The sequence below is a fragment of the Hypanus sabinus genome, chromosome 6 (assembly GCF_030144855.1).
Source record: "Hypanus sabinus isolate sHypSab1 chromosome 6, sHypSab1.hap1, whole genome shotgun sequence".
Lineage (NCBI taxonomy): Eukaryota > Metazoa > Chordata > Chondrichthyes > Myliobatiformes > Dasyatidae > Hypanus > Hypanus sabinus.
In genome coordinates this window covers 177,406,132-177,432,838 of record NC_082711.1, presented here as the reverse complement: position 1 = coordinate 177,432,838, position 26,707 = coordinate 177,406,132, and the positions used below count along the sequence as shown (strand labels likewise).

At 54.1% G+C, this 26,707-nt stretch overlaps 1 protein-coding gene across 1 annotated transcript in view; it reads left to right on the top strand.

The window, feature by feature from the left end:
• Window positions 1–25,779, top strand: part of LOC132396145 (pinopsin-like) — a 78,602-nt gene extending 52,823 nt beyond the window's left edge. The window contains exons 4-5 of the mRNA XM_059973667.1: window positions 15,467–15,706; window positions 24,528–25,779. Coding sequence (XP_059829650.1) covers window positions 15,467–15,706; window positions 24,528–24,674 — 387 coding nt within the window. The 3' untranslated portion in view covers window positions 24,675–25,779. The remainder of the gene's footprint in view (window positions 1–15,466; window positions 15,707–24,527) is intronic.
• The last annotated feature ends 928 nt before the right edge of the window (window positions 25,780–26,707 follow it).

Below are 26,707 nucleotides of genomic sequence, written 5' to 3'. Positions count from 1 at the left end.
CCGGGAGTGTGTGATGGGACAGTGTGGAGGGAGCTTCACTCTGTATCTGACCCCGGGAGTGTGTGATGGGACAGTGTGGAGGGAGTTTCACTCTGTGTCTGACCCCGGGAGTGTGTGATGGGACGGTGTGGAGGGAGTTCCACTCTGTGTTTGACCCCGGGAGTGTGTGATGGGACAGTGTAGAGGGAGATTCACTCTGTGTCTGACCCCGGGAGTGTGTGATGGGACGGTGTGGAGGGAGTTTCACTCTGTGTCTGACCCCGGGAGTGTGTGATGGGATTGTGTGGAGGGAGTTTCACTCTGTGTTTGACCCCGGGAGTGTGTGATGGGACGGTGTGGAGGGAGATTCACTCTGTGTCTGACCCCGGGAGTGTGTGATGAGACGGTGTGGAGGGAGTTTCACTCTGTCTGACCCCGGGAATGAGTGATGGGACGGTGTGGAGGGAGATTCACTCTGTGTCTGACCCTGGGAGTGTGTGATGGGATGGTGAGGAGGGAGCTTCACTCTGTATCTGACCCCGGGAGTGTGTGATGGGATTGTGTGGAGGGAGTTTCACTCTGTATCTGACCCCGGGGGTATGTGATGAGACGGTGTGGAGGGAGCTTCACTCTGTGTCTGACCCCAGGAGTGTGTGATGGGACGGTGTGGAGGGAGTTTCTCTCTGTGTCTGACCCCGAGAGTGTGTGATGGGACGGTGTGGAGGGAGTTCCTCTCTGTGTCTGACCCTGGGAGTGTGTGATGGGACGGTGTGGAGGGAGATTCACTCTGTGTCTGACCCCGGTAGTGTGTGATGGAACGGTGTGGAGGGAGTTTCACTCTGTGTCTGACCCCGGGAGTGTGTGATGGGACGGTGTGGAGGGAGATTCACTCTGTGTCTGACCCCGGGAGTGTGTGATGGGATTGTGTGGAGGGGGTTTCACTCTGTGTCTGACCCCGCGAGTGTGTGATGGGACAGTGTGGAGGGAGATTCACTCTGTGTCTGACCCCGGGAGTGTGTGATGGGACGGTGTGGAGGGAGTTTCACTCTGTGTCTGACCCCGGGAGTGTGTGATGGGATTGTGTGGAGGGAGTTTCACTCTGTGTTTGACCCCGGGAGTGTGTGATGGGACGGTGTGGAGGGAGATTCACTCTGTGTCTGACCCCGGGAGTGTGTGATGAGACGGTGTGGAGGGAGTTTCACTCTGTCTGACCCCGGGAATGAGTGATGGGACGGTGTGGAGGGAGATTCACTCTGTGTCTGACCCTGGGAGTGTGTGATGGGATGGTGAGGAGGGAGCTTCACTCTGTATCTGACCCCGGGAGTGTGTGATGGGATTGTGTGGAGGGAGTTTCACTCTGTATCTGACCCCGGGGGTATGTGATGAGACGGTGTGGAGGGAGCTTCACTCTGTGTCTGACCCCAGGTGTGTGTGATGGGACGGTGTGGAGGGAGTTTCTCTCTGTGTCTGACCCCGAGAGTGTGTGATGGGACGGTGTGGAGGGAGTTCCTCTCTGTGTCTGACCCTGGGAGTGTGTGATGGGACGGTGTGGAGGGAGATTCACTCTGTGTCTGACCCCGGTAGTGTGTGATGGAACGGTGTGGAGGGAGTTTCACTCTGTGTCTGACCCCGGGAGTGTGTGATGGGACGGTGTGGAGGGAGATTCACTCTGTGTCTGACCCCGGGAGTGTGTGATGGGATTGTGTGGAGGGGGTTTCACTCTGTGTCTGACCCCGCGAGTGTGTGATGGGACAGTGTGGAGGGAGATTCACTCTGTGTCTGACCCCGGGAGTGTGTGATGGGATTGTGTGGAGGGAGTTTCACTCTGTGTCTGACCCCGGGAGTGTGTGATGGGATGGTGTGGAGGGAGCTTCACTCTGTGTCTTACCCCAGGAGTGTGTGATGAGACAGTGTGGAGGGAGCTTCACTCTGTGTCTGACCCAGGGAATGAGTGATGGGATGGTGTGGAGGGAGATTCACTCTGTGTCTGACCCTGGGAGTGTGTGATGGGACGGTAAGGAGGGAGCTTCACTCTGTGTCTGACCCTGGGTGTGTGTGATGGGATTGTGTGGAGGGGGTTTCACTCTGTGTCTGACCCCGGGAGTGTGTGATGGGACAGTGTGGAGGGAGATTCACTCTGTGTCTGACCCCGGGAGTGTGTAATGGGATTGTGTTGAGGGAGTTTCACTCTGTGTCTGACCCCGGGAGTCTGTGATGGGACGGTGTGGAGGGAGCTTCACTCTGTATCTGACCCCGGGGGTGTGTGATGGGACGGTGTGGAGGGAGCTTCACTCTGTGTCTGACCCCAGGAGTGTGTGATGGGACGGTGTGGAGGGAGTTTCACTCTGTGTCTCACCCCGGGAGTGTGTGAGGGACGGTGTGGAGGGAGCTTCACTCTGTGTCTGACCCCGGGAGTGTGTGATGGGACGGTGTGCAGGGAGCTTCACTCTGTGTCTGACCATGGGAGTGTGTGATGGGACGGTGTGGAGGGAGTTCCACTCTGTGTTTGACCCCGGGAGTGTGTGATGGGACAGTGTAGAGGGAGATTCACTCTGTGTCTGACCCCGGGAGTGTGTGATGGGACGGTGTGGAGGGAGTTTCACTCTGTGTCTGACCCCGGGAGTGTGTGATGGGATTGTGTGGAGGGAGTTTCACTCTGTGTTTGACCCCGGGAGTGTGTGATGGGACGGTGTGGAGGGAGATTCACTCTGTGTCTGACCCCGGGAGTGTGTGATGAGACGGTGTGGAGGGAGTTTCACTCTGTCTGACCCCGGGAATGAGTGATGGGACGGTGTGGAGGGAGATTCACTCTGTGTCTGACCCTGGGAGTGTGTGATGGGATGGTGAGGAGGGAGCTTCACTCTGTATCTGACCCCGGGTGTGTGTGATGGGATTGTGTGGAGGGAGTTTCACTCTGTATCTGACCCCGGGGGTATGTGATGAGACGGTGTGGAGGGAGCTTCACTCTGTGTCTGACCCCAGGAGTGTGTGATGGGACGGTGTGGAGGGAGTTTCTCTCTGTGTCTGACCCCGAGAGTGTGTGATGGGACGGTGTGGAGGGAGTTCCTCTCTGTGTCTGACCCTGGGAGTGTGTGATGGGACGGTGTGGAGGGAGATTCACTCTGTGTCTGACCCCGGTAGTGTGTGATGGAACGGTGTGGAGGGAGTTTCACTCTGTGTCTGACCCCGGGAGTGTGTGATGGGACGGTGTGGAGGGAGATTCACTCTGTGTCTGACCCCGGGAGTGTGTGATGGGATTGTGTGGAGGGGGTTTCACTCTGTGTCTGACCCCGCGAGTGTGTGATGGGACAGTGTGGAGGGAGATTCACTCTGTGTCTGACCCCGGGAGTGTGTGATGGGATTGTGTGGAGGGAGTTTCACTCTGTGTCTGACCCCGGGAGTGTGTGATGGGATGGTGTGGAGGGAGCTTCACTCTGTGTCTTACCCCAGGAGTGTGTGATGAGACAGTGTGGAGGGAGCTTCACTCTGTGTCTGACCCCGGGAATGAGTGATGGGATGGTGTGGAGGGAGATTCACTCTGTGTCTGACCCTGGGAGTGTGTGATGGGACGGTAAGGAGGGAGCTTCACTCTGTGTCTGACCCTGGGTGTGTGTGATGGGATTGTGTGGAGGGGGTTTCACTCTGTGTCTGACCCCGGGAGTGTGTGATGGGACAGTGTGGAGGGAGTTTCACTCTGTATCTGACCCCGGGGGTATGTGATGAGACGGTGTGGAGGGAGCTTCACTCTGTGTCTGACCCCAGGAGTGTGTGATGGGACGGTGTGGAGGGAGTTTCACTCTGTGTCTGACCACGAGAGTGTGTGATGGGACGGTGTGGAGGGAGTTCCTCTCTGTGTCTGACCCTGGGAGTGTGTGATTGGACGGTGTGGAGGGAGATTCACTCTGTGTCTGACCCCGGTAGTGTGTGATGGAACGATGTGGAGGGAGTTTCACTCTGTGTCTGACCCCGGGAGTGTGTGATGGGACAGTGTGGAGGGAGATTCACTCTGTGTCTGACCCCGGGAGTGTGTGATGGGATTGTGTGGAGGGGGTTTCACTCTGCGTCTGACCCCGCGAGTGTGTGATGGGACAGTGTGGAGGGAGATTCACTCTGTGTCTGACCCCGGGAGTGTGTGATGGGATTGTGTGGAGGGAGTTTCACTCTGTGTCTGACCCCGGGAGTGTGTGATGGGACGGTGTGGAGGGAGCTTCACTCTGAGTCTTACCCCAGGAGAGTGTGATGAGACAGTGTGGAGGGAGCTTCACTCTGTGTCTGACCCCGGGAATGAGTGATGGGATGGTGTGGAGGGAGATTCACTCTGTGTCTGACCCTGGGAGTGTGTGATGGGACGGTAAGGAGGGAGCTTCACTCTGTGTCTGACCCCGGGTGTGTGTGATGGGATTGTGTGGAGGGGGTTTCACTCTGTGTCTGACCCCGGGAGTGTGTGATGGGACAGTGTGGAGGGAGATTCACTCTGTGTCTGACCCCGGGAGTGTGTGATGGGACGGTGTGGAGGGAGTTTCACTCTGTGTCTGACCCCAGGAGTGTGTGAGGGACGGTGTGGAGGGAGCTTCACTCTGTGTCTGACCCCGGGAGTGTGTGATGGGACGGTGTGCAGGGAGCTTCACTCTGTGTCTGACCATGGGAGTGTGTGATGGAACGGTGTGGAGGGAGCTTCACTCTGTGTCTGACCATGGGAGAGTGTGATGGAATGGTGTGGAGGGAGATTCACTCTGTGTCTGACCATGGGAGAGTGTGATGGAACGGTGTGGAGGGAGATTCACTCTGTGTCTGACCCCGGGAGTGTGTGATGGGACGGTGTGGAGGGAGATTCACTCTGTGTCTGACCCCGGGAGTGTGTGATGGGACAGTGTGGAGGGAGCTTCACTCTGTATCTGACCCCGGGAGTGTGTGATGGGACAGTGTGGAGGGAGTTTCACTCTGTGTCTGACCCCGGGAGTGTGTGATGGGACGGTGTGGAGGGAGTTCCACTCTGTGTTTGACCCCGGGAGTGTGTGATGGGACAGTGTAGAGGGAGATTCACTCTGTGTCTGACCCCGGGAGTGTGTGATGGGACGGTGTGGAGGGAGTTTCACTCTGTGTCTGACCCCGGGAGTGTGTGATGGGATTGTGTGGAGGGAGTTTCACTCTGTGTTTGACCCCGGGAGTGTGTGATGGGACGGTGTGGAGGGAGATTCACTCTGTGTCTGACCCCGGGAGTGTGTGATGAGACGGTGTGGAGGGAGTTTCACTCTGTCTGACCCCGGGAATGAGTGATGGGACGGTGTGGAGGGAGATTCACTCTGTGTCTGACCCTGGGAGTGTGTGATGGGATGGTGAGGAGGGAGCTTCACTCTGTATCTGACCCCGGGAGTGTGTGATGGGATTGTGTGGAGGGAGTTTCACTCTGTATCTGACCCCGGGGGTATGTGATGAGACGGTGTGGAGGGAGCTTCACTCTGTGTCTGACCCCAGGAGTGTGTGATGGGACGGTGTGGAGGGAGTTTCTCTCTGTGTCTGACCCCGAGAGTGTGTGATGGGACGGTGTGGAGGGAGTTCCTCTCTGTGTCTGACCCTGGGAGTGTGTGATGGGACGGTGTGGAGGGAGATTCACTCTGTGTCTGACCCCGGTAGTGTGTGATGGAACGGTGTGGAGGGAGTTTCACTCTGTGTCTGACCCCGGGAGTGTGTGATGGGACGGTGTGGAGGGAGATTCACTCTGTGTCTGACCCCGGGAGTGTGTGATGGGATTGTGTGGAGGGGGTTTCACTCTGTGTCTGACCCCGCGAGTGTGTGATGGGACAGTGTGGAGGGAGATTCACTCTGTGTCTGACCCCGGGAGTGTGTGATGGGACGGTGTGGAGGGAGTTTCACTCTGTGTCTGACCCCGGGAGTGTGTGATGGGATTGTGTGGAGGGAGTTTCACTCTGTGTTTGACCCCGGGAGTGTGTGATGGGACGGTGTGGAGGGAGATTCACTCTGTGTCTGACCCCGGGAGTGTGTGATGAGACGGTGTGGAGGGAGTTTCACTCTGTCTGACCCCGGGAATGAGTGATGGGACGGTGTGGAGGGAGATTCACTCTGTGTCTGACCCTGGGAGTGTGTGATGGGATGGTGAGGAGGGAGCTTCACTCTGTATCTGACCCCGGGAGTGTGTGATGGGATTGTGTGGAGGGAGTTTCACTCTGTATCTGACCCCGGGGGTATGTGATGAGACGGTGTGGAGGGAGCTTCACTCTGTGTCTGACCCCAGGTGTGTGTGATGGGACGGTGTGGAGGGAGTTTCTCTCTGTGTCTGACCCCGAGAGTGTGTGATGGGACGGTGTGGAGGGAGTTCCTCTCTGTGTCTGACCCTGGGAGTGTGTGATGGGACGGTGTGGAGGGAGATTCACTCTGTGTCTGACCCCGGTAGTGTGTGATGGAACGGTGTGGAGGGAGTTTCACTCTGTGTCTGACCCCGGGAGTGTGTGATGGGACGGTGTGGAGGGAGATTCACTCTGTGTCTGACCCCGGGAGTGTGTGATGGGATTGTGTGGAGGGGGTTTCACTCTGTGTCTGACCCCGCGAGTGTGTGATGGGACAGTGTGGAGGGAGATTCACTCTGTGTCTGACCCCGGGAGTGTGTGATGGGATTGTGTGGAGGGAGTTTCACTCTGTGTCTGACCCCGGGAGTGTGTGATGGGATGGTGTGGAGGGAGCTTCACTCTGTGTCTTACCCCAGGAGTGTGTGATGAGACAGTGTGGAGGGAGCTTCACTCTGTGTCTGACCCAGGGAATGAGTGATGGGATGGTGTGGAGGGAGATTCACTCTGTGTCTGACCCTGGGAGTGTGTGATGGGACGGTAAGGAGGGAGCTTCACTCTGTGTCTGACCCTGGGTGTGTGTGATGGGATTGTGTGGAGGGGGTTTCACTCTGTGTCTGACCCCGGGAGTGTGTGATGGGACAGTGTGGAGGGAGATTCACTCTGTGTCTGACCCCGGGAGTGTGTAATGGGATTGTGTTGAGGGAGTTTCACTCTGTGTCTGACCCCGGGAGTCTGTGATGGGACGGTGTGGAGGGAGCTTCACTCTGTATCTGACCCCGGGGGTGTGTGATGGGACGGTGTGGAGGGAGCTTCACTCTGTGTCTGACCCCAGGAGTGTGTGATGGGACGGTGTGGAGGGAGTTTCACTCTGTGTCTCACCCCGGGAGTGTGTGAGGGACGGTGTGGAGGGAGCTTCACTCTGTGTCTGACCCCGGGAGTGTGTGATGGGACGGTGTGCAGGGAGCTTCACTCTGTGTCTGACCATGGGAGTGTGTGATGGGACGGTGTGGAGGGAGTTCCACTCTGTGTTTGACCCCGGGAGTGTGTGATGGGACAGTGTAGAGGGAGATTCACTCTGTGTCTGACCCCGGGAGTGTGTGATGGGACGGTGTGGAGGGAGTTTCACTCTGTGTCTGACCCCGGGAGTGTGTGATGGGATTGTGTGGAGGGAGTTTCACTCTGTGTTTGACCCCGGGAGTGTGTGATGGGACGGTGTGGAGGGAGATTCACTCTGTGTCTGACCCCGGGAGTGTGTGATGAGACGGTGTGGAGGGAGTTTCACTCTGTCTGACCCCGGGAATGAGTGATGGGACGGTGTGGAGGGAGATTCACTCTGTGTCTGACCCTGGGAGTGTGTGATGGGATGGTGAGGAGGGAGCTTCACTCTGTATCTGACCCCGGGTGTGTGTGATGGGATTGTGTGGAGGGAGTTTCACTCTGTATCTGACCCCGGGGGTATGTGATGAGACGGTGTGGAGGGAGCTTCACTCTGTGTCTGACCCCAGGAGTGTGTGATGGGACGGTGTGGAGGGAGTTTCTCTCTGTGTCTGACCCCGAGAGTGTGTGATGGGACGGTGTGGAGGGAGTTCCTCTCTGTGTCTGACCCTGGGAGTGTGTGATGGGACGGTGTGGAGGGAGATTCACTCTGTGTCTGACCCCGGTAGTGTGTGATGGAACGGTGTGGAGGGAGTTTCACTCTGTGTCTGACCCCGGGAGTGTGTGATGGGACGGTGTGGAGGGAGATTCACTCTGTGTCTGACCCCGGGAGTGTGTGATGGGATTGTGTGGAGGGGGTTTCACTCTGTGTCTGACCCCGCGAGTGTGTGATGGGACAGTGTGGAGGGAGATTCACTCTGTGTCTGACCCCGGGAGTGTGTGATGGGATTGTGTGGAGGGAGTTTCACTCTGTGTCTGACCCCGGGAGTGTGTGATGGGATGGTGTGGAGGGAGCTTCACTCTGTGTCTTACCCCAGGAGTGTGTGATGAGACAGTGTGGAGGGAGCTTCACTCTGTGTCTGACCCCGGGAATGAGTGATGGGATGGTGTGGAGGGAGATTCACTCTGTGTCTGACCCTGGGAGTGTGTGATGGGACGGTAAGGAGGGAGCTTCACTCTGTGTCTGACCCTGGGTGTGTGTGATGGGATTGTGTGGAGGGGGTTTCACTCTGTGTCTGACCCCGGGAGTGTGTGATGGGACAGTGTGGAGGGAGATTCACTCTGTGTCTGACCCCGGGAGTGTGTAATGGGATTGTGTTGAGGGAGTTTCACTCTGTGTCTGACCCCGGGAGTCTGTGATGGGACGGTGTGGAGGGAGCTTCACTCTGTATCTGACCCCGGGGGTGTGTGATGGGACGGTGTGGAGGGAGCTTCACTCTGTGTCTGACCCCAGGAGTGTGTGATGGGACGGTGTGGAGGGAGTTTCACTCTGTGTCTCACCCCGGGAGTGTGTGAGGGACGGTGTGGAGGGAGCTTCACTCTGTGTCTGACCCCGGGAGTGTGTGATGGGACGGTGTGCAGGGAGCTTCACTCTGTGTCTGACCATGGGAGTGTGTGATGGGACGGTGTGGAGGGAACTTCACTCTGTGTCTGACCATGGGAGAGTGTGATGGAACGGTGTGGAGGGAGATTCACTCTGTGTCTGACCATGGGAGAGTGTGATGGAACGGTGTGGAGGGAGATTCACTCTGTGTCTGACCCCGGGAGTGTGTGATGGGACGGTGTGGAGGGAGATTCACTCTGTGTCTGACCCCGGGAGTGTGTGATGGGACAGTGTGTAGGGAGCTTCACTCTGTATCTGACCCCGGGAGTGTGTGATGGGACAGTGTGGAGGGAGTTTCACTCTGTGTCTGACCCCGGGAGTGTGTGATGGGACGGTGTGGAGGGAGTTTCACTCTGTGTTTGACCCCGGGAGTGTGTGATGGGACAGTGTAGAGGGAGATTCACTCTGTGTCTGACCCCGGGAGTGTGTGATGGGACGGTGTGGAGGGAGTTTCACTCTGTGTCTGACCCCGGGAGTGTGTGATGGGATTGTGTGGAGGGAGTTTCACTCTGTGTTTGACCCCGGGAGTGTGTGATGGGACGGTGTGGAGGGAGTTTCACTCTGTGACTGACCCCGGGAGTGTGTGATGGGACGGTGTGGAGGGAGTTTCACTCTGTGTCTGACCCCGGGAGTGTGTGATGGGACGGGAGGGAGATTCACTCTGTGTCTGACCCTGGGAGTATGTGATGGGACAATGTGGAGGGAGTTTCACTCTGTGTCTGACCCCGGGAGTGTGTGATGGGACGGTGTGGAGGGAGATTCACTCTGTGTCTGACCCCGGGAGTATGTGATGGGACGGTGTGGAGGGAGTTTCACTCTGTGTCTGATCCTGGGAGTGTGTGATGGGATGGTGTGGAGGGAGTTTCACTCTGTGTCTGACCCCGGGAGTGTGTGATGGGATGGTGTGGAGGGAGCTTCACTCTGTATCTGACCCCGGGGGTGTGTGATGGGACGGTGTGGAGGGAGCTTCGCTCTGTGTCTGACCCCAGGAGTGTGTGAGGGACGGTGCGGAGGGAGATTCACTCTGTGTCTGACCCCGGGAGTGTGTGATGGGACGGTGTGGAGGGAGTTTCACTCTGTGTCTGACCCCGGGAGTGTGTGATGGGACGGTGTGGAGGGAGATTCACTCTGTGTCTGACCCCGGGAGTGTGTGATGAGACGGTGTGGAGGGAGTTTCACTCTGTCTGACCCCGGGAATGAGTGATGGGACGGTGTGGAGGGAGATTCACTCTGTGTCTGACCCCGGGAGTGTGTGATGGGATTGTGTGGAGGGAGTTTCACTCTGTATCTGACCCCGGGGGTATGTGATGAGACGGTGTGGAGGGAGCTCCAATCTGTGTCTGACCCCAGGAGTGTGTGATGGGACGGTGTGGAGTGAGTTTCACTCTGTGTCTGACCCCGAGAGTGTGTGATGGGACGGTGTGGAGGAAGTTCCTCTCTGTGTCTGACCCTGGGAGTGTGTGATGGGACGGTGTGGAGGGAGATTCACTCTGTGTCTGACCCCGGTAGTGTGTGATGGAACGGTGTGGAGGGAGTTTCACTCTGTGTCTGACCCCGGGAGTGTCTGATGGGACAGTGTGGAGGGAGATTCACTCTGTGTCTGACCCCGGGAGTGTGTGATGGGATTGTGTGGAGGGGGTTTCACTCTGTGTCTGACCCCGCGAGTGTGTGATGGGACAGTGTGGAGGGAGATTCACTCTGTGTCTGACCCCGGGTGTGTGTGATGGGATTGTGTGGAGGGAGTTTCACTCTGTGTCTGACCCCGGGAGTGTGTGATGGGACGGTGTGGAGGGAGCTTCACTCTGTGTCTTACCCCAGGAGTGTGTGATGAGACGGTGTGGAGGGAGCTTCACTCTGTGTCTGACCCCGGGAATGAGTGATGGGATGGTGTGGAGGGAGATTCACTCTGTGTCTGACCCTGGGAGTGTGTGATGGGACGGTAAGGAGGGAGCTTCACTCTGTGTCTGACCCCGGGTGTGTGTGATGGGATTGTGTGGAGGGGGTTTCACTCTGTGTCTGACCCCGGGAGTGTGTGATGGGACAGTGTGGAGGGAGATTCACTCTGTGTCTGACCCCGGGAGTGTGTGATGGGATTGTGTGGAGGGAGTTTCACTCTGTGTCTGACCCCGGGAGTCTGTGATGGGACGGTGTGGAGGGAGCTTCACTCTGTATCTGACCCTGGGGGTGTGTGATGGGACAGTGTGGAGGGAGCTTCACTCTGTGTCTGACCCCAGGAGTGTGTGATGGGACGGTGTGGAGGGAGTTTCACTCTGTGTCTGACCCCAGGAGTGTGTGAGGGACGGTGTGGAGGGAGCTTCACTCTGTGTCTGACCCCGGGAGTGTGTGATGGGACGGTGTGCAGGGAGCTTCACTCTGTGTCTGACCATGGGAGTGTGTGATGGGACGGTGTGGAGGGAGCTTCACTCTGTGTCTGACCATGGGAGAGTGTGATGGAACGGTGTGGAGGGAGATTCACTCTGTGTCTGACCATGGGAGATTGTGATGGAATGGTGTGGAGGGAGATTCACTCTGTGTCTGACCCCGGGAGTGTGTGATGGGACGGTGTGGAGGGAGCTTCACTCTGTATCTGACCCCGGGGGTGTGTGATGGGACGGTGTGGAGGGAGCTTCGCTCTGTGTCTGACCCCAGGAGTGTGTGAGGGACGGTGCGGAGGGAGATTCACTCTGTGTCTGACCCCGGGAGTGTGTGATGGGACGGTGTGGAGGGAGTTTCACTCTGTGTCTGACCCCGGGAGTGTGTGATGGGACGGTGTGGAGGGAGATTCACTCTGTGTCTGACCCCGGGAGTGTGTGATGAGACGGTGTGGAGGGAGTTTCACTCTGTCTGACCCCGGGAATGAGTGATGGGACGGTGTGGAGGGAGATTCACTCTGTGTCTGACCCTGGGAGTGTGTGATGGGATGGTGAGGAGGGAGCTTCACTCTGTATCTGACCCCGGGAGTGTGTGATGGGATTGTGTGGAGGGAGTTTCACTCTGTATCTGACCCCGGGGGTATGTGATGAGACGGTGTGGAGGGAGCTTCACTCTGTGTCAGACCCCAGGAGTGTGTGATGGGACGGTGTGGAGTGAGTTTCACTCTGTGTCTGACCCCGAGAGTGTGTGATGGGACGGTGTGGAGGGAGTTCCTCTCTGTGTCTGACCCTGGGAGTGTGTGATGGGACGGTGTGGAGGGAGATTCACTCTGTGTCTGACCCCGGTAGTGTGTGATGGAACGGTGTGGAGGGAGTTTCACTCTGTGTCTGACCCCGAGAGTGTGTGATGGGACAGTGTGGAGGGAGATTCACTCTGTGTCTGACCCCGGGAGTGTGTGATGGGATTGTGTGGAGGGGGTTTCACTCTGTGTCTGACCCCGCGAGTGTGTGATGGGACAGTGTGGAGGGAGATTCACTCTGTGTCTGACCCCGGGAGTGTGTGATGGGATTGTTTGGAGGGAGTTTCACTCTGTGTCTGACCACGGGAGTGTGTGATGGGACGGTGTGGAGGGAGCTTCACTCTGTGTCTTACCCCAGGAGTGTGTGATGAGACGGTGTGGAGGGAGCTTCACTCTGTGTCTGACCCCGGGAATGAGTGATGGGATGGTGTGGAGGGAGATTCACTCTGTGTCTGACCCTGGGAGTGTGTGATGGGACGGTAAGGAGGGAGCTTCACTCTGTGTCTGACCCCGGGTGTGTGTGATGGGATTGTGTGGAGGGGGTTTCACTCTGTGTCTGACCCCGGGAGTGTGTGATGGGACAGTGTGGAGGGAGATTCACTCTGTGTCTGACCCCGGGAGTGTGTGATGGGATTGTGTGGAGGGCGTTTCACTCTGTGTCTGACCCCAGGAGTCTGTGATGGGACGGTGTGGAGGGAGCTTCACTCTGTATCTGACCCCGGGGGTGTGTGATGGGACAGTGTGGAGGGAGCTTCACTCTGTGTCTGACCCCAGGAGTGTGTGATGGGACGGTGTGGAGGGAGTTTCACTCTGTGTCTGACCCCAGGAGTGTGTGAGGGACGGTGTGGAGGGAGCTTCACTCTGTGTCTGACCCCGGGAGTGTGTGATGGGACGGTGTGGAGGGAGCTTCACTCTGTGTTTGACCCCGGGAGTGTGTGATGGGACAGTGGAGAGGGAGATTCACTCTGTGTCTGACCCCGGGAGTGTGTGATGGGACGGTGTGGAGGGAGTTTCACTCTGTGTCTGACCCCGGGAGTGTGTGATGGGATTGTGTGGAGGGAGTTTCACTCTGTGTTTGACCCCGGGAGTGTGTGATGGGACGGTGTGGAGGGAGTTTCACTCTGTGACTGACCCCGGGAGTGTGTGATGGGACGGTGTGGAGGGAGTTTCACTCTGTGTCTGACCCCGGGAGTGTGTGATGGGACGGGAGGGAGATTCACTCTGTGTCTGACCCTGGGAGTATGTGATGGGACAATGTTGAGGGAGTTTCACTCTGTGTCTGACCCCGGCAGTGTGTGATGGGACGGTGTGGAGGGAGATTCACTCTGTGTCTGACCCCGGGAGTATGTGATGGGACGGTGTGGAGGGAGTTTCACTCTGTGTCTGATCCTGGGAGTGTGTGATGGGATGGTGTGGAGGGAGTTTCACTCTGTGTCTGACCCCGGGAGTGTGTGATGGGATGGTGTGGAGGGAGCTTCACTCTGTATCTGACCCCGGGGGTGTGTGATGGGAGCTTCGCTGTGTGTCTGACCCCGGGTGTGTGTGAGGGACGGTGCGGAGGGAGATTCAGTCTGTGTCTGACCCCGGGAGTGTGTGATGGGACGGTGTGGAGGGAGTTTCACTCTGTGTCTGACCCCGGGAGTGTGTGATGGGACGGTGTGGAGGGAGATTCACTCTGTGTCTGACCCCGGGAGTGTGTGATGAGACGGTGTGGAGGGAGTTTCACTCTGTCTGACCCCAGGAATGAGTGATGGGACGGTGTGGAGGGATATTCACTCTGTGTCTGACCCTGGGAGTGTGTGATGGGATGGTGAGGAGGGAGCTTCACTCTGTATCTGACCCCGGGAGTGTGTGATGGGATTGTGTGGAGGGAGTTTCACTCTGTATCTGACCCCGGGGGTATGTGATGAGACGGTGTGGAGGGAGCTTCACTCTGTGTCTGACCCCAGGAGTGTGTGATGGGACGGTGTGGAGGGAGTTTCACTCTGTGTCTGACCCCGAGAGTGTGTGATGGGACGGTGTGGAGGGAGTTCCTCTCTGTGTCTGACCCTGGGAGTGTGTGATGGGACGGTGTGGAGGGAGATTCACTCTGTGTCTGACCCCGGTAGTGTGTGATGGAACGGTGTGGAGGGAGTTTCACTCTGTGTCTGACCCCGGGAGTGTGTGATGGGACAGTGTGGAGGGAGATTCACTCTGTGTCTGACCCTGGGAGTGTGTGATGGGATTGTGTGGAGGGGGTTTCACTCTGTGTCTGACCGCGCGAGTGTGTGATGGGACAGTGTGGAGGGAGATTCACTCTGTGTCTGACCCCGGGAGTGTGTGATGGGATTGTGTGGAGGGAGTTTCACTCTGTGTCTGACCCCGGGAGTGTGTGATGGGACGGTGTGGAGGGAGCTTCACTCTGTGTCTTACCCCAGGAGTGTGTGATGAGCCGGTGTGGAGGGAGCTTCTCTCTGTGTCTGACCCCGGGAATGAGTGATGGGATGGTGTGGAGGGAGCTTCACTCTGTGTCTGACCCCGGGTGTGTGTGATGGGATTGTGTGGAGGGGGTTTCACTCTGTGTCTGACCCCGGGAGTGTGTGATGGGACAGTGTGGAGGGAGATTCACTCTGTGTCTGACCCCGGGAGTGTGTGATGGGATTGTGTGGAGGGAGTTTCACTCTGTGTCTGACCCCGGGAGTCTGTGATGGGACGGTGTGGAGGGAGCTTCACTCTGTATCTGACCCCGGGGGTGTGTGATGGGACAGTGTGGAGGGAGCTTCACTCTGTGTCTGACCCCAGGAGTGTGTGATGGGACGGTGTGGAGGGAGTTTCACTCTGTGTCTGACCCCAGGAGTGTGTGAGGGACGGTGTGGAGGGAGCTTCACTCTGTGTCTGACCCCGGGAGTGTGTGATGGGACAGTGTGGAGGGAGCTTCACTCTGTGTCTGACCCCAGGAGTGTGTGATGGGACGGTGTGGAGGGAGTTTCACTCTGTGTCTGACCCCAGGAGTGTGTGAGGGACGGTGTGGAGGGAGCTTCACTCTGTGTCTGACCCCGGGAGTGTGTGATGGGACGGTGTGCAGGGAGCTTCACTCTGTGTCTGACCATGGGAGTGTGTGATGGGACGGTGTGGAGGGAGTTTCACTCTGTGTCTGACCCCGGGAGTGTGTGATGGGATTGTGTGGAGGGAGTTTCACTCTGTGTTTGACCCCGGGAGTGTGTGATGGGACGGTGTGGAGGGAGTTTCACTCTGTGACTGACCCCGGGAGTGTGTGATGGGACGGTGTGGAGGGAGATTCACTCTGTGTCTGACCCCGGGAGTGTGTGATGGACGGTGTGGAGGGAGTTTCACTCTGAGTCTGACCCCGGGAGTGTGTGATGGGACGGTGTGGAGGGAGCTTCACTCTGTATCTATCTGGGGAGAGTTTGACAGGACAGTGTTGCTGGGGTTGTGATGTGAGTGTGAGTGAGCTGCGTCTCTCCTTCGCAGGTCGCCCAGCAGCAGAAGGAGAGCCAGACGACACAGCGTGCTGAGCGAGAGGTGACCCGCATGGTGATTGCCATGGTGATGGCCTTTCTGATCTGCTGGCTCCCTTACACCTGCTTCGCCATGGTGGTTGCTGTTAACAAGGACATCGTGATCCAGCCCACTCTGGCCTCCATGCCTTCATATTTCTCAAAGACAGCCACCATCTACAACCCCATCATCTACGTCTTCATGAACAAGCAGGTACAACCAATTTCCCCACCTTCACTGAAGAAGCACCTTGATGTTCACATACAGTATAGCTGGGGTGCCTAAGACTTTCGCGTAGTACCTCAGTAACTATATGTATTACACTGTACTGCTGGCACAAAAAAAAACAAATTTCATGACATACGTGAGTGCTGATAAACCTGATTCTGATCTGGGTCTCTGTTGTGGACTGAGAGTGGGAAGGGAGCAGGGAGAGGAGAATCGTGGTTGGGAAAAGGGGAAGGGAGAGGGGAGGGAGCGGGAAGCACCAGAGAGACATTCTGTAATGATCAATAAACATTGTTTGGGATCAAATGACCTTGCCTGGCGTCTCAGGGCTGGGTGTCTCTGCACCTGCACCATCTCCTGCCTTGGCACTCCTTCTCTGCCACCTGTCCCACACCCCTCCCACATCACTCCACTCTCACCTTGCCCAACATCCTTTGTTCCCGCCACAATCCCAGTGAATTTAATTAATTAATTAAGATGTCATATATTTCAGTTAACGTAGGGACCGAATCATCAGAATTTCCAAATGGTCAGATTGCAGATTATCAGAATTCCTCTGGGTCTGCCTGTCACTGCCACCTGGTGGCCAGCTGGAGGATGGCGCCTCTGCTTGGCTGATTGAAGATTGTAGAACTACGTACTTTCCTTCTGTTCCCGAGGATGGTCAAGAGTTTTGTAGTCAAAGAGGCTCTTTTGAAGTGTAATGGGATTAAGAGTACAGCAGTTGACAGAGTAGGATCCCATGTGGAGGGATAACCATTCACCCACACCACCAGGGTGAATCTCCTGTTCTGCAGGCAATACTGTGAGAGGAACACACACAAAATGTTGAAGGATCTCTGCAAGTCAGGCAGTATTTATGGAGGGGAGTAAACAGTCAATGTTATGAGGTATGAACCTTCATCAGGACTAGAAAGGAGGGGGTGAACCAAGTCTCAGGGGAGACACAGTGGTAGATATAAAGTAGTCTTTTTATTTGATACACACTCTCACAAGTAAACTAACAGCCTTTTGGAGTCACGAGAGAGACAGACAGACAGAGACAAAGACTCTCTGACCCAAAGTTACTCCTCATTTTTATATGTTAAAAAACAAAGTTAACAGGACAATTTCTATAGTTACAATGCCCTCATAATCTTTCATTCAAGTTAAGTGTAGTTTCAAATGCCTGGATCTTCCCACCAACTCACCCAAAGTAAGTGTTAATTACTGTCCTGTTCATACAATGGGTGTCGACTGCATTCATGTATATGCAGATGTACATCAGTTAAGTGCCTGTTTCCTGGTTCCAATCTGATTTTTAAACTCAATCTACAGTCTATATTCAGATCTGATGGTTGGCTGCAGAAGTCAATGTTGGGTATATGTACTAAATCCCAAAACATACTCTAACAGTTCCTTCTCTTGTCCCTCATGGACAAAATGAATTTGCTCCGGGAAAGGCCAACCTTAAAGAGAATCTTCTCAAATAGGGCATCAAGAATGCTCTGCTTTGGAACCTCTCCCCCAATTACTTTATGTGCATCTACATTTACGCTATCATCCGTAATGGCTACTGACAGAGAGATTGTTCCAGAAATTTGACCAAAGCTCCTTAAAATACAGCTTTGTCATTCGTATGCTTGTTGCCTCCTTCCCTGCTGGTTGGTTGCAGATTTTATTCTTTATCTTCACTCCTTCCATCTCTGATAGCAGCTAAAACTCAGTGGTTACTCTCTTCCCAGAGTCACCGGCAAGGTAAGTGTATCAGGCTTACAGGCCCTCTTATCGGTGTACAGGAGGGACTGGGGTGGTCTCTATCTGAATGACTGCAAGGACCTCTCCCCGGTGGCACCGTAAAGTCCAGCCGATTGCTGGCCCAGCTCATTCATATTCATTCCCCAGTGAGGTCGGGAGTGACTGCCTTTGCAATTTCTTCTCTTTCTCAGCCTGCCATGCCATTGAAGCTGTGGAACCTGCTGTCTCCATCTATTTTCCCCAGTGCCCAACCTATTTTACGCCGTACAACTAATCACCTTCCTTCAGCAACCAGCCTTCATTACCGTCCCCATTATACTTCAGCTTGTCGTCGCACTCTCTCTCTCTCTCCGTGACTTCTGCTTTCATCAGGTGTGGTCAGCTGGCTGGCGTTCGTCTCTCAGGTTCTCTGTAATGACACTTGACCCCTCGCTCTGTCTGTGGGGGCAACAAAAAGGTGAGTCGTCGAGTTTAACCAGTGTCCAGTGTTACCACTGGCTGCCTTGCCGGGACTGTACAGGCGCCATTCGCCCAGAGCACCACCTGTGCTCCTTTCGATCTGGAAGCAAACCCTGCCTTTTCCTCATCTGAACCCACCACCCCATCTTACTTCCTTCATTAAGGCAGAGGACTCTGCTGTGAAATTACAGCAGTAATTGATGAGGCCCATTATTCTCCTTACTGCCCTTACATTTACTGAGCGGCGTGTAGAGTTGACTGCAGGATGACATGTCCTTCCCCCCCTGGGAAATCATGTAGACTAGGTACTGTACGGTTGGCTTTCCTGTCTGGGCCTGGTGTGGACCAATCATTTCACATTATCTCTAAAACATTGGCTATCGCCCCTAAATGACCTACCTCATCTTGCGAAGAAATAGGTAGATCATCTATATATTGCAAGCTGTTTGGCCGGCTGGGTATCAGATTGAGGTTTTCCAGAGTTGGCACCATGTCTTTATGAAGAGAATGGCTGGGCTATTGTGGTATCCCTGGGAGAGTCTGGTCCGCGTAGTCTGCTGCCCACCCATGCTGAAGGCAACTCGGTCCTGGGACTCAGATGCTAAGGGGAGTCCCCAAAAACAATTAGCGATATCCAGGACTGAGGAAATGTTATGTTCTGAAGACAGGCCATTCAGGATTGTAACAGGGCTCGCTACAGTGGGATGCAATCTTGATGTGGACTTATTAATGACGATATAGTCTATTGTTATTGATATGATCCACTGGGCTTCCTTGCTGAACATATAGAGTTGGCGAGTTAGTAATTGACACAGTCCCTCTCTGTATCCCCTTAGATTCTGGGTCCTTCACTGCAGCCTGAAACACTGACAGGGTATCAGCTTTTATCGGGCACTGCTTATGGGGTTTATGCAGATCCCCTCTGTCCTAACTGAGTTTGTCTTCACTCAACCACAACCTTGCTTGTGTCTAGTCCGCCTGTAGACACCATCCTGGCTTCAGTGCTTGATGATCAGAGCAGCTGCAGCTGTGCTGGCTAGGTTGTCAACGCTTGTTCGCTGCCCCTGACTTGTCCATATTATTTCACCCTTTCTGGAATCAGTAATGGCCCCCCACCCTCTCTTAGAATGTCTGTTCCTAGGATAGTACCCTCATTATTTGGACAGACACAGGAATCTACATCTAAAGTATCTGGGGCCGACTTCTCTCCGGCTTACGGGACCGGTAATGTAAATCGACTCTCCAGCTGTGCGCTTGCGTAGATCAGTTATCGATACTGACGACCCTGTGACACAAACATTTCACTTAATAAACATTTTGTGTACATCTGTGGATGGCCAGCACTGACAATACAGGCTGCCATCAGTCGTTCTGTGTACACCCGTGGATGGCCACCACTGACACTACAGGCTGCCGTCAGTCGTTCTGTGTACACCCGTGGATGGCCACCACTGACACTACAGGCTGCCGTCAGTCGTTCTGTGTACACCCGTGGATGGCCACCACTGACAATACAGGCTGCCATCAGTCATTCTGTGTACACCTGTGGATGGCCACCACTGACACTACAGGCTGCCATCAGTCGTTCTGTGTACACCCGTGGATGGCCACCACTGACACTACAGGCTGCCGTCAGTCGTTCTGTGTACACCCGTGGATGGCCACCACTGACAATACAGGCTGCCGTCAGTCATTCTGTGTACACCCGTGGATGGCCACCACTGAGACTACAGGCTGCCGTCAGTCGTTCTGTGTACACCCATGGATGGCCAGCACTGACAATACAGGCTGCCATCAGTCGTTCTGTGTACACCCGTGGATGGCCACCACTGAGACTACAGGCTGCCGTCAGTCGTTCTGTGTTCATCCGTGGATGGCCACCACTGACACTACAGGCTGCCGTCAGTTGTTTTGTGTACAGCCGCGGATGGCCACCACTGACACTACAGGCTGCTGTCAGTCGTTCTGTGTTCATCCATGGATGGCCACCACTGACACTACAGGCTGCCATCAGTCGTTTTGTGTACAGCCATGGATGGCCACCACTGACACTACAGGCTGCCGTCAGTCGTTTGTCTGACCTCACTGGCTCTATAATCTGGTAAGCAATCAAATCAGGAAGAAATGACACTGCTGCCAATTCTGTCTGCTTCGGTGACTGATTCTCTGACCATGGCCTGAGAAGCCACCATTGTAACAAATTGTCTCCTTCTCCCTCCCACATCTCTTCTGGCAGTTCCTAGCTCGCTGCTCTGGTTGCTCCCACACAAAACAAGTCCTCTGTGATATCACAGAGCTACTTTATAACTTCTCCCTCCCCCCTGCCCCCCGGACTATCTCACTGGCTCCTGATACTATTGTGGAGCAGATGATTCCCCCCATCCCGAAATCTAAAACTTCCTGCTGGGCCGAGCTCAGGCCTTCCTTCAGTATTCTCAGGAAAGCTGGGTCATCCCTCACTGGATTATCCAACCCTGAATACTCCTCATATGCTCAATATTTATGTCCTGCATAAACCATGGCTAGCTCATCAGCTCTTTGAATCACTTACATTATCATTCCCCTGTTACTCTCACCTCCCCTAGTCACCACCTCACTTCTACTTTCCTCTTCATTGCTGGCATTCCCGGTAGTTGCTCACATACCACTCTGCACTCTCTGGGCCATACTGTCCCATACATCCCTTGGGCACTTTGCTTTTACCAACATGTGTATATCAGCTGGTAAATTTCAACCATTTCCTCAAGCTTGCGCCAGAATTCTGAACTCCCACATGCGACTTGACTTGAGGGCAGCTTTGACAAAATGCTCTGTTTCTCCCCAGGTGTAAACACGTTATGGATGGTCATATTCAAGGTCAAGGCCTGGCTTGAGTTGTAAGGGTTCTCAACCTGATGTTGCCTACCTCAATAGGTGCCACTCTGAAGAATATCTGGGTATAACCTCATCCCTCAAAAATCTCTGCTCTAATTCCCAGATTACACCTATACAACTGATGGGTAAAAGTTAAACTGTACATACTTAAAATCTGCCACTTACTGTACGTGCTTCATAATGCCCGTTGTATTCCTTCTGAAACTGTTACACCAAGGTTACAGACTTATTGTTAAACACACAAACATGCTCACAAATGCATCTGTTGCTGTACAATTCCCCAAAGGAGTATTTGCACACTTCACTACTGTCCCAAACAGTCAGTAATCACCCTTCACAACTGGTAGCCTCATCTCAGCAAATTAACACAAAAGTTTAGTCTCTTACATAAACACACATGCATGCACACACACCACACTGCTTTTATATCTACCAATTCAGCTCTCTGCTGTGTTCCTGATACCTCTCAATACCTTAATCACTAACCCAAACAGATCCAAGTGTGAGTGCTAATTTAAAAAATGCTGAGATTATTGGCCACATATTGGGTCACAAAAGTATCCCAGATGAGCCCCCAAAGTGTTGTAACATGATAGATATAAAGTAGTCTCTTTACTTGATCAGGGCAAATAAGTTCACAGCCTTTTGGAGCCACGAGAGAGAGACAGACCCTCCAACTCAACTTTACAGCATATGTTTACATAGGTAACAGGACAAATTCTATGGTTACAACACCATCATAATGCTTCTTTTGAGTTACATGTAGTTTTCAAATGCCTGGATCTTCCCACCAAGGTACCCAAAATAAGTGTTTAACTACTGTCGTATTCATGCCATGTGGTGTCAATTGCATTCATGCATATGCAGACAATATAAGTAAAGTGCCTGTTTCCTGGTTTCAAGCTGCATTTTAAATTTACTTTACAGTCCACATTCAGATCTGGAGGTTGGTTGCTGAAGTCATTGTTCACGATAGGTCCTAACCCCAAATTACGCCCTAACATGGGGATGAAACCAGAATAAGAAGGTGGGAGAGGGGAAGGAGTACAAGATAGGTAAGACCAAGTGAAGCAGAAGGTGCTTGGGTGGGGGAAGGAGAGTGAAGTTAAGAAACTGGGAGGTGATAGGTGGAAGAGGTAAAGGGCTGAAGAAGGAGGAATCTGATAGGAGAGGGTAGTGGACCGTGGGAAGGAGGTGGAGTACCCTACAGAGGTGATGGGAAGGTGAGAAGAGAAGGGGTGAGAGGGAACCAGAATGGGGAATGAACAAAGAGTGAAGCGGGAGGAAGAAATGAGAAACCAGACATTAGTGAAAACAATGTCCATGCCATCAGATTGGAGGCTGCCCAGATGCTGTGGGTATATAGGCATCCGTTAGTCTCGTGAGACCATGGATTTGTGCCTTGGAAGGTTTCCAGGGCGCAGGCCTAGGCAGGGTTGTATGGGAGACCGGCAGTTGCCCAAGCTGCAAGCCTTCCCCTCTCCATGCCACCGATGTTGTCCAAGGGAAGGGCACTAGGACCCAAGCAGCTTGGCACCGGTGTCGTCGCAGAGCAATGTGTTGTTAAGTGCCTTGCTCAAGGACACAGCACGCTGCCTCAGGTGAGGCACTAGACCAATGCCTTATCCACTAGGCCATGCACCAACACAGACGCTGTGAGTATGTTTGTGTTTACACCACCTGCAGGAGTGCATCCCTGACAGTGCAGCACTTCCTAGGTACTGCACCAGGAACACTTGGGACATTCTTATGTTTATTTCTCCTGAGTGAAACCTGAACTCAGTTCAGGGCAGAAAAAGCTCTTCACTCTGGCCAGAGGCTCACAGAGGAGGGGGTTCTGAACCTACTCCCACCATTGTTTATTTTGCTGTGTTGATTATGTGTCATATGTTTTGGGGAACAGGCCTGTCGGCCCCTCTAGTCCAGGCCAACCATCGAACACCCATCTCAGTCTATCACTGTCATGCCGTGCGCTGGCAACATTGGAACCCAAGTGCGGAGGAAAAGGATTCTGTTGCAGAGACAGTGACCGGAGTTTACTCAATGGAATTCCAACAGAACATCGGTTGCTTGGCTGAGTGACACCACAAGATGTTATACTCTCAAAACTGGGACCCTGCGATTCGTGCTAATCAGGCGTCTGCTCTAATAACATGGAATCCCTGAGTCTATCAAAATAAACTTATCAAGTTTAATCAGAAACGTCAGGAGACTGCATTACAAAGAGCAGTTCATTCAAGAAAATCAGGAGGACTTCGAAACATTTTAACAACTCTCGTTAAACAGCAATGAACTAATTCAGGTGCTAGAAAAACCTCGGAGCCCAATACTCCCTGGCTCCCTGCACCAGGTCCAAAGAGCTGATTACAATAAGATATAGGAGCAGAATTAGGCCACTTGGCCCATTGAGTCTGCTTTGCCATTCCATCATGGCTGATTTACTATCCCTCTCAAACTGCCTTCTGCCTGATACCTTTGAAATCCTGGCTAATCAGCATTAAGTACATCCAATGACGTGGTCTCCACAGCTGTCTGTGGTAATGAATTCCCCAGATTCACCACTCTCTGGCTAAAGAAATTGTTCCTCAACTGTTTGAGGAGTTGGTTGAGGAGAGCAGAGATGAGTGGCAGCAGAGATGGAGTTCCTGGGAGGGCATGGTTGAGGCAAGTGGGTGCGGAGTTAGGGTTGAAGCAGAGTCACAGTGTGCCTGAGAGCAAGGGAAGTCCTGATGTCTCTTTGATTTAAACGCCGGGCTGAAAGGTATTGGCAGCGTTCAAGCTCCAAACTTGTTTGAGAGCAAAGAATGACTGACGTCTGAATGATTTAAGAGCCAGGCTAGATTGAAAATGACAGGATGTTGGGACCGAAGTCTGGTTCTGCTTGCTGCTGTCCCACATGTTTACTCAGCTCTGCTCTGAACTGAGGCTGTACCCTGCCCTGGTCAGGTTTCATGTCTTTTGTAAACTTAATTTCTGAAGCTCTTTGCATTCTTTTACTGTTTTTTTCTCTCTCTGCTCACTGGGTGTTTGATGGCCACAGGGGGAACACACACACATACAGCACCTGTGAATCACAGTGGGATCCCAGTCTCTCCTTCTCCTCTTTGAGGAATCAAGGACCAGTGATATATGTGTGGGCTGGCGGTTTGATTGACAGCTGTAAATTGCACCCAGGGGTTGGGTGAGTGGGAGAAGCCGAGGGGGGAATAAAAATTGAAGATATGCGAGTCTGCAGTTGCCAGAATCTGGAGCCACAACAATGTCCTGGCGGAACCGAACAAGTTGAGCAGCATCTGTAGAGGAAAGGGAATTGTTGAAAACAGGATTAATAACGGGAGGTTGATGGCCAGCGTAGACAGTATCTGAAGAACTTTTTGCCGAGCTGTATCTCTCTAAGACTCTTGTTTTTGTAGTTTATTTAGATATCTACAAATGACTTCTCCCCTCTCTCTCCCCAATCACCTCTCTCTTTTTCTCACAATCTCTCCTTTCTATGTCTCTTACACCCACACACTTACTCTCTCTCATTGACACACTTTCTTTCTCTCACACACACTTTCTCTCTTTTCTTACCCACACTCTTACACATGCACCCACTTTCTCTACTCTCTCTCACATAGGCACACACACTCACTTCCTCCCGTTCACTCTCTCTCTCTCAAACACACACACATACACAGACTCACACCAACTTTCCCGACGGTCTGACCGTTTCTGCTCTCTCTCCCCCCTGCAGTTCCGGGACTGCCTGCTCACCACCCTGTGCTGTGGCCGCAACCCGTTTGCGGACAATGAAGAGAAGACCTCCAGCTCCACTTTGGGGAGTCGCACCGAGACCGTCACCCTCTCCGAGGTGGGTGGCAACAGAGTATCCCCAACTTGAAATGCAAAAACAACGCTGCTGTCAGGATCCCTCCCCATCAGCAACCCCCTTAACGATTAAAGATTAGTTTTATTTGTCACATGTACATTGAAATGTACAGGGAAATGCATCATTTGCATCAACGACCAACACAGTCTGAGGATGTGCTGGGGGCAGCCCACAAGTGTTGTTGATATGCCACGCCTACAACTTACTAATCCATACATCTTTGGAACGTGGGTGGAAATCAGAGCACTCAGAGGAAACCCACGCGGTCATGGGGAAAAAGTACAAACTCCTTACGGGGGTTCTGCGGGAGGAGCTGGCGAATGGGCTGAATTTTAAAGGGTATAGGGAAGAGGAATGAAAGGGAAGCAGAATTATATGGGGTTGGACAGGTTAGTGGCACAGTGATGAGCTAGTTAGAGCAGCCCCCCCCCGAACTGCACCAGAGTCCCGGGTTCGATCCTGACCTCGAATACTGTCTGTGTGGAGTTTGCACGTTCTCCCTGTGTGTTTCCCTTGGGCACTCCGGTCTCCTCCTACATCCAAACAATGTTTAAATGTTCACTCTAAATTGTCCATAATGTGTGGAATCTGGGAGCATTGGATTGGAGATAATTGGAATGTGGGGAGAAGAGAGAATGGGATTAAGGCATTTGGGTGATTGATGGCCAGTACAGAGTTGGTGGGCCAAAAGGCCTGTTTCTGTGACTCTGAGAAAGGGAGTGGGGGTGGTTATGAGAGAGAAAGAGGCACCTACATGATGAGTGAGCAACACAGCCTCTGTCTACACGTTCCAGGATTCCACCAACACATCTGGCCAGTGTTGAGACTTGTTTATCACGGCAGGAAAGTCCACACCTGTTCTGAGGACTGTCCTCTGAGATCTTTCTGAACAGTGCTGAGTCAGTGAGGAAACCTGATGTCCAGTGTTTGTGTGAGTGACTGATTCAATAAACTGTACAAGTAATGAGTCTGTGTTTTACTTGTGTCCCTTCTTAATTCTCCTGCATGAAACACTCTGGCAGAAGGTCCACATAGTGACCGTGCCTGGCACCGATCCTCATACCGACCGTGCCTGGCACCGATCCCCATACCGACCGTGTCTGGCACCGATCCGCATACCGACCGTGTCTGGCACCGATCACCATACCGACCGTGCCTGGCACCAATCCTCATACCGACCGTGCCTGGCACCGATCCTCATACCGACCGTGCCTGGCACCGATCCCCATACCGACCGTGCCTGGCACCGATCCGCATACCGACCGTGCCTGGCACCGATCCCCATACCGACCGTGCCTGGCACCGATCCGCATACCGACCGTGCCTGGCACTGATCCTCATACCGACTGTGCCTGGCACCGATCCACATAGTGACCGTGCCTGGCACCGATCCCCATACCGACCGTGCCTGGCACCGATCCCCATACCGACCGTGTCTGGCACCGATCCTCATACCGACCGTGCCTGGCACCGATCCTCATACCGACCGTGTCTGGCACCGAACCTCATACCGACCGTGCCTGGCACCGATCCTCATACCGACCGTGTCTGGCACCGATCCCCATACCGACCGTGCCTGGCACCGATCCGCATAGTGACCGTGCCTGGCACCGATCCCCATACCGACCGTGTCTGGCACCGATCCGCATAGTGACCGTGCCTGGCACCGATCCTCATACCGACCGTGTCTGGCACCGATCCTCATAACGACCGTGTCTGGCACCGATCCGCATACCGACCGTGTCCGGCACCGATCCCCATACCGACCGTGCCTGGCACCGATCCGCATACCGACCGTGTCTGGCACCGATCCGCATACCGACCGTGCCTGGCACCGATCCGCATACCGACCGTGTCCGGCACCGATCCCCATACCGACCGTGCCTGGCACCGATCCCCATACCGACCGTGCCTGGCACCGATCCGCATACCGACCGTGCCTGGCACCGATCCCCATACCGACCGTGCCTGGCACCGATCCCCATACCGACCGTGCCTGGCACCGATCCTCATACCCACCGTGCCTGGTACCGATCCGCATACCG